A 14495-nucleotide genomic window follows, 5' to 3' on the forward strand; every position below is an offset into this window, starting at 1 on the left:
GGAGTCAGCAGAGCCAGAGGCAGAGCGCCAAGCCACCCCCAAGGCCCCAGAGAGGCGCCTCTGATAAGCCTACCAGGAGCCCCATGATTTGAGCTAATCTGCTAATCCCTGGACACCAGGCTGGGGAGGGCTGGGGCAGGCAGTCAGGGCCTCAGCTTCTGAGACTCAGAGTCCCCTGGACCAGTGACAAGACAGAGCACGGGGCACCACCCCTGCCTGTGCTCCCTCACTGTGTGACCTGCTCCAAGTCACCTTCTTAGTCCCCGTTTCCTCCTGTGCACCCAAGAGATGCTCCTCCTCACCTCTCCTGGCCAGAGGTGGATTAAGGGCCCTAAAATCCACTTCTCTTTTCAACCATGGGATCCAAGGGCTTATGGGAAGCTCTTGGAAGCCCGGAAGATTGGTCCAGACTCTGGAGCCCCAGAACCCCCTCTACCTCTCCTGGGTCTGTGGACACCACGAAGCTGCTCCTGCCCCTCAGTGGCAGCAAAGGACCTGCTCAGCTCAATTCTCAGGCACAGGCCTTGGAGCCGTCACCTGGAGCAGGAGGGGTCTGACCGGGAAGGAGAGACTAGGCTAGCCCCCTGCCTAGGGTCAGTGAGCTCCTGCCGCTCTATACACAGCCCCAAGTCCACGGAGACACTCAGCTTTGGCACTGGGTCTAGAGTGGGACAGGGAGGAGGGGGAGGCCTGGCACACCCCCAGGGCTCAGCATAGCCGAGCTCCCAGTGGCCCCTCCCTTCTTACCCTGCCAGTTTGTCACCATCAATGCCACCAGCTACCCTGTGGCCAAGTGATGGCATCACTTCTAGAAGGCCCCTCTGGGACAGTTCAGAAGTCCCCAGATGGCCCTTGCAATGAACACGGGTGTACCAGGCATCATCCCAGGAGGCTCTGAGACCCTGGGTTTTGCAAGGGGAATGAGCAGTAAAAACGACACATAACTAGTACCTTTCACTGACTCACCCCGCTGGGCCTGAAGCTAGTGCTTGCTGTCCATCCCCTCGGCCACTCCTCCCCGCAGCCCTGCGACAGAGGTGCAGCGGGAGGAAATGAGGGGACTGCGTGTGGCCACACAGTTCCTGAGCCGAGGAGCTGAAACTTAAGGCTGGTTGGCTTGCTCCAGAGACGCCGCTGGTGGCCTGCTGGGGAAAGGAGGGGCTGGTAGGGACAGGGGTCTGTGGTTGTGGGTCCACAGGAAGGGTGAGGCGAAGGCTTTGGGTCCCCTGCAAGCTGGCCTGGCTAGGTCTTTCCTGTAGCCCCTGTGAGAAACTGAGGGAGCACCCCCATTCCACATTGCCCTCCTGGGCAGAGCTAGGCCAGAGCAGGAGGTCGAAGTAGGTGCCACCCAAGGAAAGACTTTCTAAGAGTCCAAGTCTGCAGGGACTGAGCCCTCTGTCCCAGGAGGTGTGCAAGCCCGGATCAAGTGGGGTTACTCAAGAGCTCTGAATTCTGTGGGTTCTCTAACCTGGTTTTAGATGTCAGTCCTTCCTCCTCCTCCCGGGCGGTTCCCAGCTCTGGACTGCCTACTGAGTGCCACCCATTGAGATATTGGCATTTATTTGAATCACCAGCAGGGGCTGCTTTGATTCCTGATGAGGCTCAAAGAGATTTATCCGCCAGCCCAGAGTCGCCTAGCCAGCATGGGGCAGAACCGGGAGGCACCCAGGAGTGTTGCGGGAGGGGTAGCCAGGAGCAAGTCCTTCTCTGGCTTCCATACTGAGTGGCCCTGGGCAAGCCGCTCCCCGCTCTGAGCCTCTGCTCTGTTCTGTAAAATGGGGGAGAGACCACCCCTGTCTGGGAGTTCAGTGGGGCTTGCAGGGGCCTCGAGACAAAACCCAGTGATTTGAGCAAGATGCCTCCCCTCCCCACACTTCTGCTCCTGCACATCCACACATCACCCCGCCACCCCCACCTCCTGAACACCCCCCCACCCTCAGCCTCTGCACGGAGCTCCACCATCACCGCTCATGGCCGGCTCCTCCATGGCTCCATCTGACCGTGTGGCTCCCCAGCTGCAGACAGAGATGGCTCCCCCCTCGCCAGGAGTGACCTCCAGACCCTTTTCATGATCTGCGGGCCCTGCTGCCTGGCTGAGCTCCTCTCTTCCCAGCTTACCCAGCCCCAGCTCCCTGCGCTCCTTGACACCCGCCTCACTCCCACTGCGAGGTCCTTGTCTCTGCTGTGTCCCAGCCGGGAACTCTTCCCCAAACGCCACCCAGCTGGCTCCTCGGTCCCCAGGTCTCTGTTCAGGCATCCTCTCTTCATGAGTCCTTCCCTGACCATGTGTCCTAGTCAACCCTTGTCACTTCCCACTTCATCAGTTCTTTCCCACCCCCTGCTTTATTAGCTCCCATCAGACATTAGTGGGTCATTTTACTATTCTTCCTTGTTTGCTGCTGGTGAGGTCCCTGCGGACAGGTACCATGTTGGTCTTATCCGCACTGTGTCCCCAGAGCTTAGCACAGAACCTGTCACACAGTAGGTGCTCCATAGACACCACCGGGTGAGCAGACAGAATACTGGAGGGGTACTGAACCCTGAACTGCCCAGCAGTGGGGACCGCAGGCTCAGACTCTTGGAATCAAGAAACAAATAAGGACGATTACTTGCCACAGAGCACTGAGGTAGTGTGAGGCTCATTAAGGACGAGCACGGCCGGCGCGGCCCAGGCTCTGCCAGGTCCCGAGGGGATACTCCTCCAGCATCCTCGCCCAGCCTGGGCTCAGTGTCCCAGGAGCAGCATCCCTGGAGAACACGGTGGCTCAAATGGGCAGGAGAGGGACAGGGTGGGAAGAGGGTGGGCTGAGACCCAGCCAAGTCCCTCTCTGGCCTGTTACCCCGTCTACACAGTGGTCAGGCCGCCTCCTGCTCTTTGGCTTCATCTGGTCGGTGAGAGGTAGGAAAAGCCTCCGGAGAGGCGGGATGCTACCACTTCTCATCCAGGAGAACTGAGGCACCATGAGCTGAGCTGTCAGAGAGCGAGCCCCGATCTCCTGTGTGCAGGCAGGCTGACAGTTGGAGCGTGCTCATGCCACGGGGCTTACTTGGACAATCTCCACGGTGATGCCACCAGCTTGATATCCAAGACCATGGACAGAAGGGTCTCTGGCACCAGGTACCCTGCAAGGGTAGATTGTTGGTGCAGGCTGGGCCCAGCTGTCTTGCCTCTGGCACGACCCCGGCGAGGGATCGACAGGGGATCAAACCTGCAACCCAGGTACGTGCCCTTGACCGGGAATCAAACCCAAGACTCTTCGGTCGACAGGTCGACGCTCTAACCACTGAGCCAAACAGGCCAGGGCTTACCTTAGGACTTCTTCCTTGGCTGTTCCCTCTGCTGAAAGACCTCATCCCTACCACACACCCCAAAAGACCTGGCACTGGTCTGGAAATAGCTGCCACAAAGCCCGGGCACCACTGTCCACCACAAAAGCACCTATGACTACAGGCTGAGCACTCCGTTCCAGAGTCCCAGGCTGCTCCTTTGGGCACTGGGCTCATGAGGAACATGTGCGTGACCTGAGGGAGGGGGCCCCTGTTCCGGATCTGTCCCTTGCCCCCAGAGCACGGATGCTGGTGGCACTGTCCCCTTGGGGAACTCAGCCACACAGATACCCAGTAGCTGCCATATACTCTTGGAAGGTGCCCAGCTCACAGGCACCTGTCACTGCTCTGCCCCTTGACCTTTGTCCCTGCAATGTCCCTTTTTTTTCCAAAGTGAAGAAGTTGGAACTTATGTAGTTTAGTAGATTATGGAAGCATTCTTTTTTTTTAATCCTCACCTGAGGATATGTTGTTTTTTCATTGATGTTTAGAGAGGAAGGGAGAAAGAGAGAAACATCAATGTGAGAAAGAAACATTGATGGGTTGCTTCTGCACAGCCCTGACTGGGTATTGAACCTGCAATCTAGGTATGTGCCCTGGCTGGGAATTGAACCCACAACCTTTTTGTGTACGGGACAATGCTCTAATCAACTGAGCCACCCAGCCAGGGCATTGCAGTGTGCTTTGACTGACACAACCCCTTATTCCCACCACCTGCCAATCCAAGACCCACTCACCCTTCCAGACCCCCTGCAGGACCCACCCAGCACTGAATCCAGAACGGAACCTGGATACCCAGAGCCAGTCAGATCCACTGCCCCTCCCCAGCACCTCCGCCAAAGACCTGGGGCGCGCAGACAGGGTCTGCAGTCCCAGTGGGGAGGGACACTCCAAAATCCAGCCAGGACCAGCGAATAGAGGACACACATCCCCAAAGGAGGGGAAACCGAGGTGAGAGCAATCTCAGATCTCCCAGGGGAGGCAAACTTCGAGCTAACATCATGAGTACTTATTGGACAGTTACCCAGCACCTGCGATGTGCGAAGCACCCTGCCAGGGGTGGAAACCACGCACAAGACAGACCTTGTCCTGCCCTGGAGAAGGGGGCACGATGATGAGTAAACACACAGATACTGAGGTGAGAATAAAGCAGGGCAGGGGGTGGAGAGGACAGGGGTGCCGGGCATTAGGGGGGGCGTCCGAGCAGGCCAAGGAGGAGAGGCCATTTGATCTGCCAGAAGCCCCTCTCAGGCAGAGAGGAGAGCAAACACAAAGGTCCTGGCTGGCTCTGGGCTTAAAGGTGTCCTCCTCCTGAAAGCCCTCCTGGATTGCTTCTCCTGGCGCCACTGCATCTGCACACTGCTCCATGAGCTCCACCTGCCTCCCGCTGGAAGCCCAGTGCTCGTGCTCAGTAAGATAAGCTGGGGGGTAAACTGATGAGACGTATTCACAGGACAGACGAGTGATCTGTGTCCCCAGTGGGAAAGGGCTGGCGTTCCTCACTCTGGTGACCCCAGTGCCCTGACAGTGCTTGGCACACAGCAGGTGCTCAGTTGGTGGTGCCAGGAAACGAGGTCAGCGATGGCTTCTCTTCGAGGACAAGGTTTCCTCAACTCCCCTCGGTGCCCTTGTGCCCCATCTCCTGGTGGAAGGACAGCCACCCTCGGTCTACCAGTGGGCTCATGACTCCTCGGCCCAGCTGGGCCCAGGGAAATGTTTCTGCCCCTGGAGAGAAGTGGCTGCTCCTTGCTCCGGTGGTTAGCAGTACATGGGCAGGGACACTGCAGGCCGTACCTTCCTGCGGCTCTCACCAGCGACACGGCGGGGGCCCTAGATCCTGGAGAAGGCGCGCAGGGAGGGCTGAAGGCAGCCCTCGTGGTCGAGGGCTACACGGGATGCAGCGGTGGGCCATCTGCACATCCCGTGAGGGATGCCGCCTACGAAGCTCGCGCGCCACGGTTATGGGCTGTGTGGGTGAGAACACATGAGGCAGAGAATGTGTGTGAACGTGAGTGTGAGTGAGGGTATTGAGTGCATGTGTGCAAAGGTGCACAGGAAGAGAAAAAATGTCTAGAAGAAAATGCACCAAAATGATCTCTGGGAGAGAGAATCCAGATGGTTTTTATTGGCTTCCATGCTTTTCTGTATTTTCCTCATTTTCCAAATTCAGCCTGTGCTACTTTTAGAATCAGGAAAAAGATAAAATAAGCCATTTTTAAGAACATGGGTGCAAAAGGCAGAGGGAGAGGAGGCAGGTGCTCTCTGCGGGCAGCTGGGCCTGGGGAGAAGGGGAGGGTGCAGTGCGGTGACCAGAGAGAGGCGGCCCCCCCACCCCATGTCCTCACACCCAGCTCCTGTGTGAAACTGGCCTTCAGCACCCCACTGGGACCTCAGCTCCTTCTCACCTTGACGCTCCGGAGTCGGAGTTGTCTGCCCAGTTCTCCAGGTAGGGCCAGGGTGTGCTAGGTGTGGGCTCCTTAATCTAAGAACCTTAACCTAAGAACCGAGCCTTGCAGGGTTTGGTCCCCACAGCAGAGACTACAGTGGCCCTGGGGAGGAGGCGCTGTGACGCAGGGGACTCCGCGGCAGAGAGCAGAGGGAGGTCCCAGCTTGCAGGCTGGGAAGTGTGAAAGGGAGAAGCAAGTGGAGGGAGAGAGATGCGGAGCCACACGGTCACCCTCGGGCGCCATGGGGACACAGAGTTAGGGAGACCTCCAAGAACCCAAACCCAGGCCTGCAGCCCACCCCACTGCTCTGGCAAGCCCCCGCCCAGTGCAGCACTGTGGGCACCACGGCACAGCCGCAGTGGCACTCTGGCTCATTGTCCAGAGTCCCCACATGCATCAGAACAGGATGTGGAGCTCGAGAGGGCTGGCAGCCCAGCAGAGGCCTGGACAGTTGCCCCTGGACCAGAGCAGGACAGTCGGAGATGATGAGAGACTCTGAAGCCAGACAGCAGCAGAGCCAGGCCAGGGTGCCATCTACCACACTTCCGGCCCACCCTTGTACGAAGGCCAGAGCAGGTTGTAAATACAGGATCCCCTGCAGTGACAGAGGACAGACTCCCTGCCACCTCCAGATGGCTGCTGGTCTCATGCTTGCTGGGAAGCTGAACCAAGTTTCACGGCTCACCGCAGGGTCGTGACCCAACCACCCCTTCACCACGGGGCGTGTGAGGCCCTGCTCTGGGCTTCGGTCTACCTCAGGCCAGACAGCAGAAGTCCTGTGGGAGGGACTCTCCTCCCGGCACCCACCCAGGGCCTTGCTGGGGACATGACCGGATCAGAGACACAGCCTGGTGCCTAAGGGGGCAAGGGACACAGCCCAACCTCATGGCCTGTGGACTCCAACATCTGTGAACATTTATTTTCTTTTCTAGGACTCTGGTGAAGGTCAACGTCACCAGATAGCCAGAGCGTGGACAGCCAGGGCGAGTTTCATATCCTCCGCGCCTGACAGGGGTGAGCCAGGGACAGACAGGACCCCATGGGCCCAGTCGCCCTGCTGGAGGACAGCAGAGGCTGAGCCGCCGCAGCACCTGACGTGGAAGCCCTTCTTCGTAGGGTACAGAAGAGCGTCCTTCGGAGGCTGAGACCTGCTTCAGGGAAGAGGCGACCGGCGTGGGCGCCCCGATCCTGCAGGACGTACCTGGACGCCTAGGAGAGGACTGAGTGGGCAGACAGGGCCCCGCGGAGGCTGACTAGGGCCGCATGGAAGGGTAGGTCTGGAGCCCCGGGGAGGTGAGCCTGCTGGCCGGCAACACGGAGCCCGAGGCTAGCGATGAGAACACGGAGGAGGGGGAGTAGACGGCAGTGGGCATGGGGGCCGTCTCCCTGACAGGATGCACGTCCTTCAAGATGTCATGCGTCACCAGGCGGATAAGATGGCCCTGCTGGTCTAGGACCTTGTGTATCATGAAGTTAGGCTGGTGGGTTGGTGCCAGTTCGTTGAAGTACAGGCTTTGGTAGATCTGAGGTGAGATCTGTGGGGAACAGAGCAGGGTAGTGTAGGGGCAGGCAGCGGGCACCAGGACCACGAGCAAGCTCACAGGAAGGATGGGCCCTGGGGTCTTCCATGCCAGAGAGGTCTCCAGAGCACTCCGGTTGTCACTGGTGACCACAGCCTTCTGGGCCTGCAAGCCCACTGTGCCTGAGGCTCGTCACTCAGCCCCCCTCTTGGTGCTGGCAACAACCCTGTGAGGTTGGCACTGGGCTTCCCCCATCTTAGAACGAGACCCAGGCTGGACCCCAAGTGGGCTCAGGTGCAAGGAGCTCCCGGGTGCGCTCCCACACCTCCCCTTAGCATTAGCCAAGATGCGCTGTGATTCCATCTCCAAGAGAGGGCAGAGGCCCTTTCCACGCTGACTTCTTCCCAGCCAGGGACAGAGGAATTACTTCACTTATCCTGAGTGCCCGCCACGGAGGCAGGGAGCTCCTGTAATGCCCTGTGGCAGATGAGGAGGGAACGGGTAGGAGAGGCTGGGATCTGCCCAAGCAAGAGGCAGGATGGGGTTCAAAGCAGGTCTTTCCCAAGTCCCCGCTTCTTTCTCTCCCCCTACCATTCCCTCTGCCTCTTCCTGACTGTTCCTGGCACCATGCACCTGTGTCTGCTCGGGGGCAGCCCGCAGTATGGAGACAGAACAGTCAACACACTAGCAAACCAAAAGTCAGACTCTGGGAAATGCTTTGAAGGCTATCGGCAGGTGCCAGGCCCGCGGGGGATGCCCTCCCATAGGCCCAGTGAGGCTTGTCCTCAAGGACAAAACTGTGTCCATGGCTTCAGCCAGGGCCTTGGCAAACGACTCATCCTGGACCAGCTTCATCCTGGAACTGTCGGACTCAGAATCCTGTAAAGGACCGATGCTCCCCTCAGCCCCACTGGGGGCCCTGTGGGCACAGGGGGTGCTAATGGAGCCTCCAGCCCCAGGGCCTCGGGGAGCAGCCCCGCCCTGCCGCACCTGGTGCTTCATCATCAAGCTAAACTGCACGTTGGTGGACAGGACTCCAGGGCTCCGCGCTCGCTCCTTGGGCTTGTAAGCTGCTCCCAGCACTTTGCTCACCTGCAGGAGCCACGGGCAAGAGTGAAGGCTCAGGACTGAGAGTTGGGGGCCCATCACACCCCCTGGGCCCCCCCTCCCGCTTCACCTGCTTGTCCTTGGACTCCCACTTGTGCCAGGTGTTCTCAATATCTTCCGGGGAGCGCTCTCCAGCCCATGGGGACATCAGGGTTATCTTCTGCAGCTTGGCCCAATCGTCCGCCTCCGTGTCTGCGTTCCCGTTCAGGAGGGCCATGAGTGCGACCTGCTCCCGCCGCTGGTACACCAGGGCCTCGGCGAAATCCCGCTCCTCCCTGATGTGAGGGGCTTTCCTTCAGGAGCGGCCCTCCGCACCACAAGGCAGGGAGGCCCTCCCAGGAACCCCGAAGGCTAGAGAGGCTCCCAGCATCCCCCTCCTTGGGCCAGAGGAGTCCAGATAACTCACTGAAGCTCGGAATAGGCCTTCTTGGAGGCATGTGCGAATTCGTTCTTTTTCTCTAAGCTTTTATTCAGTTCTTGATCACCGACCATCTGGGTATCCTTCAGCTTTTTCCAAACACTCAGGCCAAATGTCCCTGTGATTTAACCAGACCCAACTCAGTAACAGTGACTGGCGTAACCTCCCACTCTGAACCCTCTGCCCCTCACCCTCCACCCTTAAGTCAACCAGCCACCTCTTACCCCTGACCCACACTTCATGATGTCCACCATATGCCGGACATTATGCTGGCTACTCAACAAATACCTGGAGGAATCAGACACTAGCCCTAGTATATACTCGAAGCTCAGGCCTAAAGCATCCTGCCCCCCATGAAGGCTGAAATGGAGAGAGAACTAAGGCAATGACAATGATTCTCAGTTGGGCTTCACCTAGCTCATGTATGAAATGATCAGGTGTCCATCAGACACGAGGTTAGGGGTGGGCTGGGGAAGAACAGGGCTGGAGTTGAAAGTAGGTAGTGAGAACATGAGTCCTACTACTTCTGGGCAGGGGCAGGGCATAGTAAGTAGTAGGTCATTTGCCTGCTGCAGAATTGTTTAAAAATTAAGAAAAAACAGATACATTTAAAAAATCATATTTTTAAAAAACACTGGAGAGCTGTAGAAACAAAGAAAACTGGATGCACTAAAAGTACAGAAAGGAAAGAGTCCTTCTCAGAAGAACCGAGATCAGGAGCTGCTTTCTTTTCTGGGAGATTTTCTGAATCTGGGCACAGGGTGGGTGAGAATCAGGCTCAGCTTAGGCAGAGGGGAGCTACTGGGTGGAAGAGAAGTGATCAGAGCTTCTGATGGATTAAGTCTAGTGGAGTCCCACATGCATCGTTCTTTTTCCCACTGGGCATTTGCTTAGCACTGGGGGAGTTGAGGGTCTGGAGGTTGGGCTAGAAAGACAGAGTGAGATCATTGGGAATAGAGTCCCACTGGAGGAAGAAGCCTATAACAAACACAACAGACTTCACTCCTGAGAAAACTGAAGACAGAAGTAAGCTCAGTCTACCTAAACATACATCCAGTCCCAACCCAGCTCAATTCCTGGTTGCGCTGAGAGGAGCAGCCCCACGCAGAAGAGAGCACGTGCAGTCTAGAAGAAAACCATATCAAGCTCACTACAGTCCTTTTTACAAAATCCAGCAAAGTTTTACTTGGAAGATTGTTTGTGTTTGTTTTTGGGTTTTTTATTTGTTTGCGTTTTAAGTTTTTAATGCAGATGACATGAAAAGACAGGAAAGTAAAACCAATAATCAAAAGAAGAAACAGGCATTAGGATCAGACCCACAGATAACTCAGACATTGGAGTTAGCCGATAAACACTTTAAAATAACTACTGTGAATAACGTTAAATAAAATAAAGAAAAATATAACAAAATAAAGGGAAAAGAGGGAGAATTTCAAAAGTGAATTGAAATCTATAGAAAAGGGCCAACTAGGTATTCTAAGAACTAAAAAACACAAAAATTAATTGGATAGATTTAAAAGTAGACTGAAAACAGAAGAAGACAGAATTAATCAGCTGGAAGGCTGGTCAGTAGAAATAGGTAAACTGGAATGGAGAAATTAAAGATGAAAAGAACAGAACAGAGCATGAGAGACCTGTGACGAAGTCCAATGTTCTAGCACACCTGCAATTGGAACCCCACAAAGGGACGAGAGAGAGAGCATGGCAAGAGCAATATTAAAGAGATAATATCTGAGAATTTTTCAAAACTAATGAAAGATATCAATCCAGATGGAAAAAGATCAGTGAACTCCAAGCAGAATAAATACAAATGAAACCACACTTAGGTACATCATAGGAAAATTTCCCAAAAACCAAAAGCAGCCAGAGAAAAAAGAAAAATTACCTTCAAATTATCAACTTACAGCTGACTTTTAAAGAGAAAACAGAAGCCAGAAGACAATGGAATGGTCCTTTTTAAGTACTGACAGAAAATACACTGCCATCTGAGAATTCTGTGTCCAGTAAAATAATAACATTTTAAGGCAAAATATGGATGTTTTCAGAAAAATAAGAGCTTAAAGAGCTTATCACTAGCAGATCAGCTCTATAAGAAACAATAAAGGAAGTTCTCTGGACTGAAGGAAGATTGCTGGCAGGACCCTAGCTCTTCAGGAAGGAATGAAGAGCAATGGAAATGGGGACTATATGGGCAAATATAAATGCTCACGGTAACATTTACAACAATGCCTGTGGGAAGTCGTCACATGCGTAGAAGTAAAATACATGCGAGCAATAGCACAAACAGCAGGGAGGGGAAGGGAAGGTTCTTGCATAGGAAGTGGTATCAGGTCTAGAGGGCACATTATAATCTACAGGGTAACCACTAAAAGAATAATACAAAAATATACAATTAAAAACTAGAGGAGTCAAACAATACTTTTTTAATACTTGATTAACCCAAAAGAAGACAGAAAAAGAGGAATAAAGGAGCAAAGAACAGATGGAATAAACAGAAACAGATATCAGATGATAGACTTAAATCATGCAAGTAATTTTATTCATATTTATATGGACTAAATAGCCAATTAAAAGGCAGAGATTGTCAACAGGATGAAAAAATAAGGCTCAATATATAAAGAATCAAGAATACAAAGAATAGTTAAGAATATAAAGTATAAAATGACAAATTTTATCATAGAACAGGAATACATTAAAAATAATCAAAAATATGTAAACCCATAAAAGAGGTGAAAATTCAAGAACACCCAAGTGAACTTAATTCAGAAAGCAGTAATTCTTTGACAGGAGGATTATTGGTCTCTTCACAAAGAAACCAACGTAATGCCAGGAAAACAAATCCTTCATAGACGAGATGAGGAGAAACCAGATGAATTTTTAATGAACTTTTAACAACCTCATATGACATGACAGATTATAATCCAGATGGTTCCAGCCACAGAGCAAGTCTGCAGCTACAACCAAGGGCTTTGAAAGACTGTTTAGCAGTATCTACTGAGGCGCGATGTATACACCTGGTGGCTCAGCAGTTCCATTCCTAGATACATATCTAACAGAAATGCATACATTTGTTCACCCAAAAAAATCTGTGCAAGAATGTTCACAGCAGTGTTATAATTAACAGAAACAACCCAATGCCCACCAATAGTCGCAAAATGAATAAATTATGATATATCAAGAACCAAATACTATTTAGCAATGAGAATTAATGAACTACTACATTCAACAAATGGCTGAAATGCACAAACAATAACATTGAGAGAAAGAAGCCAGATACAAGGACAACCTGTCGCCTTATTTCATTTATGCAAAGTCAAAACCAGAGGAAGCTAATCTCTGGATTTAGAAAACAGGATAGTGGTTACTTTTGGAGGGGGTAGGTAGAGATGGTTGAGTGGAGGGGGGTAGGGGTGCCCCAAGGGCTGGTAATATTCTGTTTCTTGATATAATGGTGGTTATATGGATCTATCTTTACTTTGTGAAAATTCACCAAATTGAACTCTTTTGGTCTGGGCACTTGCCTTTATGCATGTTATAATGTAAGAATTAAGTTTATTTTTAAGAAGAGAAAGGCATATACCTTATGAGACATATGATTTGCAAAAATATACAAAGGCGAATAACAATGTAGAGTGAGTGGGTGGACGGGTAGACAGATAGTTGATGGATGAATGGACAGACTGCCGAATGCACAATTGAATAGATTCATATCCTCTAATACTATTTGAACAAAGAAAGCTGCTGTGGCCTGAAACCCCTATCCCGAGGGATATAAGGTTTATGCCAATTTATGTTCTAACAGGGACAGAGACAGGAAGGGCCATGGGGCATTGCTGAGCTTCAGTAGGACCCATACCAATGGCATCGCCAGAGAGTCTCCAAGCCTTGATGTCCTGGTCCTGGCCAGCACTGATCACCAGCTGGTAGCTGTCCACATACAGGATGTCTGCCACACTATCCAAATGGCCCCTCCAGGTTATCAGAAGCTTGGGGGGAGTCAGGGAAATGGTCTGGCCAGCCATGATCTACAGGAGACAGTACAGGAGAATTACTTATAGCAAGACCTTCATACAGGCTCATCAGAAGGCACCTGGGTCTAGAGGAAGCTGAGCCCTCTAGAAGGACCCTAGGTCAGGGGCCAGGGTTCTAGTTCTAGACCCATTCCCGCATTAACTGTCTGGTGACCTAAGGTTTCCAGCACGTCTTTGGACCTCACTGGCCCCTTTGGTAAAATCCTAAAAAGCGCCCTGGTCGGTTTTTCTCAGCGGTTAGAGCGTCAGCCCACAGACCAGAGTCCTGGGTTCATTTCCCACTAAGGGCATGTACCTCGATTACAGTTTGTCTCTGCACGGGTTGGGGTCGTGTGGGTGGCAACCACTACATGTGTATTTCTCACATCGATGTTTCTCTCTCTTCCCCCATTTCTCCCTCCTGCTCTATCAGAGGATAAATGCAAAAATGTCCTCGGGTGAGGATAAAAAAAAGGAGATCATAAAAAGCATTTACACATTGCTATATTATTTACCAGTGGCCTCTCAACAGATTAATCCATTTGAATATAACAACATTATAGGATGTGTATGAGTTTCACCTTTTCGCAAAGGAGAAAGGTGAGTCAGAAATGCTCGGTAACTGGTCTAAAGCCACGTGCCTAGAAAGTGATGGGGTCAGGACAAGAATCCAGGTCTTCTAAAGCTATCCACTTGGGCATTGGGGGTAGAATAGGGTGAGTAAGAGGGTGAGATATCAGGTTAGGTTGTACTATGAAAGAATAAACTCTTCTTAACCAAAAAATGAGCGAACATATCCAAGACCATAATTAAATAAAACAAGATTAATGAAAGAGGACATATTTCACCATATTCAAGTATGTTAAGTCACAATAGTACACTCTTTAAGAAGAACAATGGAAGTTCTTCCTTCAGCAGCACATAGACTAAAATTGGAACAATACAGAGAAGACTAGTGTGGCCCCTGAACAAGGATGACATGCAAATTCGTGAAGTAGTCCATATTTTTTTAGAAGAAAAAAAAAAAAGAACAATGGGCCCGGCCGGTGTGGCTCACTGGTTGAGCATCAACCCATGCACCAAGAGGTCGCTGGTTCGATTCCCAGACAGGGCCCATGCCCAGGTTGTGGGCCCAATCCCCAGTGGGGGGCATGCAGGAGGCGGCCAATTGATGTTCTCGCTCATTGATGTTTTGTTTTCTCTCACTGATATTTTTTCTCTCTCTCCTTCTCCCTTCCTCTTTCTCTAAAGTCAATAAAGAAAAAAATAAAAATAAAAAGAACAATGGACGACAATAGAGAGCTCAAAAACCAACCCAAATAAAACTTTGGTAAATGATAAAAATGGTGGGAAAGCGGTGGTAACACAGAGCAGGACCCAGTGAACAGTGCTGGAATACCTGATGAACTATTAAGAGAAACTTAAATTATTGTCATATATCTTACAACTAAATAAACAGTAGACAGGTTGAAGAATTTTTTTGTAATGAAACCGTAAAATATCTAAAAGAAAGTATGAGTGAATCTTTAGCTTACCCCTGAATAAGAAAGTGATAGAAAGACGATGGAAATATCACAATGGGGAAAAAAATTGACCACAAAAAAATATTGTAATTTTAAAAGCATCATAAATGAAATTAAAAGGCAAATAACAAATTGGGGGAAAA

The 14495-nt window shown here is 51.7% G+C and overlaps 1 protein-coding gene and 1 non-coding gene across 2 annotated transcripts in view; one reads left to right on the top strand and one right to left on the bottom strand.

Moving 5' to 3' along the window:
• Positions 1 to 7027: 7027 nt before the first annotated feature.
• EFCAB8 (EF-hand calcium binding domain 8) overlaps positions 7028 to 14495 on the bottom strand; it is a 60864-nt gene continuing 53396 nt past the window's right edge. Inside the window, exons 23-27 of the mRNA XM_036244730.1 lie at positions 12676 to 12844; positions 8808 to 8937; positions 8472 to 8676; positions 8285 to 8386; positions 7028 to 7309 (exon numbers count right to left, since the gene is read on the bottom strand). Coding sequence (XP_036100623.1) covers positions 7028 to 7309; positions 8285 to 8386; positions 8472 to 8676; positions 8808 to 8937; positions 12676 to 12844 — 888 coding nt within the window. The remainder of the gene's footprint in view (positions 7310 to 8284; positions 8387 to 8471; positions 8677 to 8807; positions 8938 to 12675; positions 12845 to 14495) is intronic.
• On the top strand, positions 13732 to 13838 carry LOC118619403. The gene has a single exon (XR_004957183.1). It is a non-coding gene; the product is annotated as a U6 spliceosomal RNA (small nuclear RNA).

This window comes from Molossus molossus, unplaced genomic scaffold, assembly GCF_014108415.1.
Source record: "Molossus molossus isolate mMolMol1 unplaced genomic scaffold, mMolMol1.p scaffold_m16_p_6, whole genome shotgun sequence".
NCBI lineage: Eukaryota > Metazoa > Chordata > Mammalia > Chiroptera > Molossidae > Molossus > Molossus molossus.